The sequence below is a fragment of the Oncorhynchus clarkii genome, unplaced genomic scaffold (assembly GCF_045791955.1).
Source record: "Oncorhynchus clarkii lewisi isolate Uvic-CL-2024 unplaced genomic scaffold, UVic_Ocla_1.0 unplaced_contig_9008_pilon_pilon, whole genome shotgun sequence".
NCBI lineage: Eukaryota > Metazoa > Chordata > Actinopteri > Salmoniformes > Salmonidae > Oncorhynchus > Oncorhynchus clarkii.
The window spans coordinates 155,070-162,004 of NW_027261077.1; the positions used below are offsets into that span (position 1 = coordinate 155,070).

Sequence of the window (6,935 nt, forward strand, 5' to 3'; positions counted from 1 at the left end):
CTAGAGCCAAAGACAGGACCTATAGGCCAATCTTTACATTATCAAAGTCAACCTATATGATTTTAAATTGTCAGTGAAGTCCCCAGCTTCTTCATTACTGCTCAAAAGTTCTTCTCGGATATCAATAAAATTGCTGTGAAGTTGACTTTGTAGCATTGCAGACTAGTAATCAATCAGTCATCTCAGTGTACATGCTGTTCTTTTTACCCGAGATCAATAAACTGGGAAAGTGACAATGTCGTGTGTCTTCAGAGTGGCTCTGTGAGGCGTGTGACGTTTCTCTTATAGATCTCAGGTCCAAATTACAGCGTGTCGTCTCCACTGTGATTAGAGCTCCCTTCATCTCACAATAGTCTACAAGCAGCCCTTCCTACAGGCAGCCCTTCCTACAAGCAGCCCTTCCTACAAGCAGCCCTTCCTACAAGCAGCCCTTCCTACAAGCAGCCCTTCCTACAGGCAGCCCTTCCTATAGGCAGCCCTTCCTACAAGCAGCCCTTCCTACAGGCAGCCCTTCCTACAAGCAGCCCTTCCTACAGGCAGCCCTTCCTACAGGCAGCCCTTCCTACAGGCAGCCCTTCCTACAAGCAGCCCTTCCTACAAGCCTTCCTACAGGCAGCCCTTCCTACAAGCAGCCCTTCCTACAAGCAGCCCTTCCTACAAGCAGCCCTTCCTACAAGCAGCCCTTCCTACAGGCAGCCCATCTGTTCTATTCTGCTTTATGTATCTGCTATATCTCTCTACTGTTGCTCCTATGGAATGCTAGTCGTTGCTCACATTATGTTTCACTACAAGTGAAATGAAACGGTCAGTTCTGGTTCGAGGTTACGCCACGTTCATAACAACTGTGAACTCGGAAATCTCAGACTTCAGTGCGTTCAAAACATCTGTGAATTCGGATTAAAACGAGCTCCGAGCTCTGGGAAAAATAGTTTTGAACGGTCGTTCAACTCGGAATTCCAAGTCGGGAACTCAGGCCTCTGAAGCCCGGGAACTCAGGCCTCTGAAGCCCGGGAACTCAGGCCTCTGAAGTCCGGGAACTCAGGCCTCTGAAGCCCGGGAACTCAGGCCTCTGAAGCCCGGGAACTCAGACCTCTGAAGCCCGGGAACTCAGACCTCTGAAGCCCGGGAACTCCATAAAATATAAGGTCAAATCATTATGTCAGCGATCCACAGGTAAGAAGGTCGGAGCTCCAGAAAGAGTCGGAGCTAGACCCCCCCAGCTGCATAAAGCTCCAACATGAAGATCACTGACGTCATGATTTGACCCCCCCCCCCCCCCCCCCTCTTGAAAGCACCAGTTTCTTCATGACACGTGTGATGTCATTGCATTGATAAAAGGGTTGCAGGTAATGTAAGCCATTTCCATCAAGAAAGAGGACCGCAGTGTTGCATTTTCAGTGATGAGAAATCAGTTGACCATTTAATTTCTTTATGGAAAGAAGTAGAGGACGCCCAACCAATGGGAGTCAAGGAGCAACCAGTTACATCATCAAAAAGGATGCAAAGCTTGTTTAACATTCAAATATATGATTTTATTTGAGAAAGTATTAAAAGCTTGACGTTTCGGCCTTCAATGGTCTTCACCAGAACCGGTTCATTTATCAGAACCTGTCTATTTAAGGAAATTGACGAAGGCCCGAAACGTCAAGCTTTTAATAGTTGCTTGAATAAAAAATATATTTTGAATAGTGAGCAAGCGTTGCACCTTTTCCTATTCAACCATTTAATTAGAACCAAGAAGATGCACCTAAAACGGTGTAGTCGTCTCAGTCACTCGGATACTTACGTACCGCAGGCTGCTTGTTATTATCCAAATAAATATAAAACATTAGTGAAAAACACCTTTGCATACATTAATAACCAGTAAGGATCCGTATGACCGAACAGTAGATTTGATATGATATACGAATACTATACCATTGAATAAAACAAGCAGCCATCTGTAGCACAAGAATAGGGAATATCACGTCCCTTAAAACGCTCCAAATTACACCACTAATATTGACAATATGTCAGTCAGTGATGTCGAAACATGAAACAGTAGTGCATCGTGCCAGGGCCTGTCCTAAAGACACAGTGCCACCTAGCGGAGACAAACGGAAGAGCTAGAACGAGCTGGAGAACAGATTGTAGCCTTGGCCAACGCTCTTTGAGAAGGGCCTCACTACTAGTAAGTAATATAACTCTGGTGAAACATGTAAACAGATAATAAATAAGTACAAATGATTGAGACTGTAATAACCCTGTAATAACCCTGTAATAACCCTGTAATAACTAGACAAAATACATCTCATTAGAAAGACCGTTGTTAATGGAAACAAAGCACTAAGGTTAAGACATCAGAGCAACGCAGAAGTAATATAGTCCTCTAGTAATTTCTGCTTTTCTTTTAAAACAACGTTGCTCTTCTTCAGATGTGCCATCTCGCTCTCAAGCGATCGTATTTTAGCCATGGTGCTTTCCTCTCTCCTATCCAGCTCCATGATCTTGGTGTGGAGGCTGGCTGTCTTCCTCCACAGCTGTTCCTGGTCCGTGTCCTGTTTGGAGTAGGAGTGCTCGTACACAGAGATGTGTCCCCCCTCCCCGGGGCCCTCCTCCCGGTCTCCCACCCACTCCTCCCTCCGCAGCTCCAGAGGGAAGATCCTAAACGTCTGACCGAGGGCCACGTGGAGGGCGTCCACCGTGGCTTCACATTCAGAGAAACGGCCGACAGGGACGACGGATTCACAGCAGAGCACAGTCACAGTGGAGTCCAGTGTATCCAGCTGCTGCAGTGTCTGTGTCTCACCGGACAGGTTCAAGCATGAGGCTGTCAGTATCCCACCACTGTCTCCAGATAGTTCTCTGTTCACCTCACACACTGCAGCCTGGGTCTCTGAGAGCATCACCTCCCCCAGGACCATTTCACTAGGAGTAGAGGCCTCTGTGTCTGAAACAAGCGGTCTTTCATATAACAGTGTAGTGACCGTAGATTCACTGGCATCCTCAGGGTTAAGGACAGGAGTAACACTCACCACGACTGGTTCCACTCTGACTGACCTTTTCAGAATCAGAGGTGTATTCTTGCCAGGAGGGGAGGGGGAGCGGATGAGTTCAATGTTGGCGTTGCATATCCTGGTTTTGGGCTTGGTGGTGTTCTTACTGGTGGAAACGGTTTTATCTGCATCCTGGGGGGAAAGAGTGATGATTAAACACAAACAGAAATCATGCTGTCATAATATAGCCATGTATAGTGCTGTAATTGATGTATTTTTATTTGGGGGGATTTGTGTGTTATTTTGTATTATTAGGTTACTGCATTGTTGGATCTAGAAATGAAAGCGTTTCACTGTAAAATATGTTGTACGACCGATACAATGTGATGTTGCACTTTAATCAATTCCAGGGATGGTTCAATTCAAAATCAAGGCAGTCAACTTAAAAAACTATTCAAAATCAAGGCAGTCAACTTAAAAAACAATTCAAAATCAAGGCAGTCAACTTAAAAAACAATTCAAAATCATGGCAGTCAACTTAAAAAACAATTCAAAATCAAGGCAGTCAACTTAAAAAACTATTCAAAATCAAGGCAGTCAACTTAAAAAACAATTCAAAATCAAGGCAGTCAACTTAAAAAACAATTCAAAATCAAGGCAGTCAACTTAAAAAACTATTCAAAATCAAGGCAGTCAACTTAAAAAACAATTCAAAATCATGGCAGTCAACTTAAAAAACAATTCAAAATCAAGGCAGTCAACTTAAAAAACTATTCAAAATCAAGGCAGTCAACTTAAAAAACAATTCAAAATCAAGGCAGTCAACTTAAAAAACAATTCCAAATGTGAAAAAACAGCATCTATTTTCAATGACTTCTCAGTAAACTGAGGAGTAGAAGTTATTCATTTCAAAACTTTTTTTTCCATTGTTGAATTTTAAATGAAAATAAATTCCTGAATCGACTGGCTTCACATTGAATTGACCCCAGCCCCGATGAATCCCAAAGAAAATATCCCCACACAATGCTTTGTACACTGAAATGACGATCAGCGTAAAATGCATGATCAAACTAATGTGAAACTCTAATAGCTGTCACTATTCTGGAAATGTGCATTAAGACTTCTGATAATTTTGTTGGGTGTCACAGAAGGGGTGTCTGTCTACTTACATCGTGTGTGTGAGGGAAGATGGTAGGGAAGGCCGTGTGTTTCAGGTACCGGATCCCCCATCGCAGGTCAAAGCAGTCCTCAGTGAAATGTTCACTACACAGGTACTGGTGTCTGCTGGGGGTCCACTCCTCTCGCTTCATGTTGTCTACCCATATCTGCAGCCTGACCTCATCTTGCAAAGGGAACCTGTGTGAGGAGACAATACAAACATGTTGTTAAGACAGCTACATTTGTTGACATGCCCTATTTCGATTTGTCAGCCCCATCCAAATGATCAAGATTACATACAAAGCATTGCTTCTGTAACGTTACTAGTGTTTCAGCCTAGGCTGAAGACCAAGAAACACAATAACAACAAATGCAGCACCAGTCATTCGTCAATTGTTATACACAAAGGTAAACAAAGGAGGCTTTGTGTTTTTCTATGACAGCTAACTATTTGTTCTGAGGGCACTGCTGGATACACAACGCTAGCCAGCAACCAATATGAGCATGCTCGTTAAGCTAGCTAGAAGTAGGACTGTATCTGCACATAGAAACGTGATGGGAAAATAATAGATACCGTACGGGTAAAAGCTTATTCTCTTGTTTTCTTTAGCGGGTGTTCCTCCACGATTTTTGCAAAGTTTTACAGCACAGTAACGGGGCATATTTCACCTGAAAATACATTAAACGTCTGTACGCGGAAGTATTTCGGTCTTCCTCTACTGTATGGCTGCGGCAGAGAAGAGAGTTGCTGCGGCACGTAAGTTGTGGCTTAGTGTCCAAATGACACTGCCCTCTAGCGCTTGGCGGTGGAACTGCCATTCTGCATTTAGATGTTACAGTTTTTTTACAATCACTTTAGCACTAATTTCGGAACCTTGATGTCATTTTTCAAAACTCTATACACAAAACTCATAACCAATGATCAAAATGCAAACTTTTCAAAACTCTAACACTTTTTCCAATTGCTTGGATACAGTACACATAAAGCTAAGAGCATTTGTTCATTTAACTAAAATGACCTGTTCAAAGTGACACAACTTAACATCAAAGTATTACCATTTCAAAATGCAATTCACACATTACATCTGAGATGACTGTCTATTCACACATTACATCTGAGATGACTGTCTATTCACACATTACATCTGAGATGACTGTCTATTCACACATTACATCTGAGATGACTGTCTATTCACACATTACATCTGAGATGACTGTCTATTCACACATTACATCTGAGATGACTGTCTATTCACACATTACATCTGAGATGACTGTCTATTCACACATTACATCTGAGATGACTGTCTATTCACACATTACATCTGAGATGACTGTCTATTCACACATTACATCTGAGATGACTGTCTATTCACACATTACATCTGAGATGACTGTCTATTCACACATTACATCTGAGATGACTGTCTATTCACACATTACATCTGAGATGACTGTCTATTCACACATTACATCTGAGATGACTGTCTATTCACACATTACATCTGAGATGACTGTCTACTCACACATTACATCTGAGATGACTGTCTATTCACACATTACATCTGAGATGACTGTCTATTCACACATTACATCTGAGATGACTGTCTATTCACACACTACATCTGAGATGACTGTCTATTCACACATTACATCTGAGATGACTGTCTATTCACACATTACATCTGAGATGACTGTCTATTCACACATTACATCTGAGATGACTGTCTATTCACACATTACATCTGAGATGACTGTCAATTCATTTCATTACAATGATCTAACTATCAATTGATACAACTGATCAAAATGATGAGTAACTGTTGCATTACTCTTAATGCATAGTTTTATGGAAACTGACCAACAATATTCCATGTTTTTAGATCATGAAAGTTTCAGGATAATGATATCCATTGACACCAATTACCGTGGAACATGAACTAATTGGACTATATTATCTATGGATGTAATATTTCATCATCATTCTTTATCAGACACTGTTTCTATGGTCCCATGTACCACTTTTCCAGACCATGTTTTCAGATTTAACATTACTGTACACTCACCAGCCACTTTATTAGGTACACCTATCTAGTGCTGGGTAGGACCCCCTTTTGCCTCCACAACAGCCTGAATTATTCACGGTGTTGTATGTTAAGAGATGCCCTTCTGCACACCACTGTTTTAAACAGCTGTTATTTGAGCATTTGTGGCCTTTCTGTTAGCTTGAATGAGTCTGGACATTCTCCTCTGACCTCTCCCCTTAACAAGGTGTTTTTGACCACAGAACTGCCGTTCACTGAATGTGTTTTGTTTATCACACCATTCTCTGTAAACTCTAGAGACTGTAGTGTGTAAAAATCCCAGGAAGGCAGCTGTTTCTGAGATGCTGGAATCACCATGTGTGGCATCAACAATCATACCACGGTCAAAGTTGCTTAGATTACGCATGTTGCCCATTCTAATGTTTGGTCGAACAACAACTAAAGCTCTCTACTCTATATACTCTATATATTGAGTTGCAGGCAGCCACATGATTCGCTGTTCAAATGTAACCTTCCTTGATGGGCTAAATCAGGTCTGTAGAGCTGATGTCATGACCTATGTCATTGTGTGGGATAATGTCAGGTTCCACCATGCTCAAATGGTGCAAGCATGGTTTCAGGCCCATCCACAATTTACCACCCTGTACATACCCCCATACTCTCCTTTCCTAAAAACCCGATTGAGGAATTTTTCTCCACATGGAGGTGGAAGGTATATGATAGGCGCCCTCACGAACAAGCCACCCTTCTCCAGGCC

At 42.1% G+C, this 6,935-nt stretch overlaps 1 protein-coding gene across 2 annotated transcripts; it reads right to left on the reverse strand.

The window, feature by feature from the left end:
- Positions 1-1,386: 1,386 nt before the first annotated feature.
- LOC139404672 (THAP domain-containing protein 5-like) lies at positions 1,387-4,867 on the reverse strand. 2 transcript variants are annotated; one of them, XM_071147277.1, is made up of 3 exons: positions 4,713-4,867; positions 4,145-4,331; positions 1,387-3,167 (listed from the first exon to the last, which is right to left on the reverse strand). In XM_071147277.1, exons 1-3 carry the CDS (start codon positions 4,793-4,795, stop codon positions 2,340-2,342), a joined length of 1,098 nt encoding a protein of 365 aa, XP_071003378.1. In that variant the 5' UTR covers positions 4,796-4,867; the 3' UTR covers positions 1,387-2,339. The 2 variants fall into 2 exon arrangements, with proteins under 2 accessions (XP_071003378.1, XP_071003379.1); XM_071147278.1 differs by having other exon boundaries at positions 1,392-3,167; positions 4,708-4,851.
- Between the last annotated feature and the right edge of the window lie 2,068 nt (positions 4,868-6,935).

What these genes read in the sequence shown, in the direction of transcription:
- LOC139404672 (XM_071147277.1), bottom strand. Translation starts at nt 4,795, where the DNA reads ATGCCCCGTTACTGTGCTGTAAAACTTTGCAAAAATCGTGGAGGAACA. An exon ending in AAGAGAATAAGCTTTTACCC is followed by an intron (nt 4,332 to 4,712) that starts GTACGGTATCTA and finishes CTCCTCACACAG; the next exon opens with GTTCCCTTTGCAAGATGAGG. An exon ending in TCTTCCCTCACACACACGAT is followed by an intron (nt 3,168 to 4,144) that starts GTAAGTAGACAG and finishes CTTTCCCCCCAG; the next exon opens with GATGCAGATAAAACCGTTTC.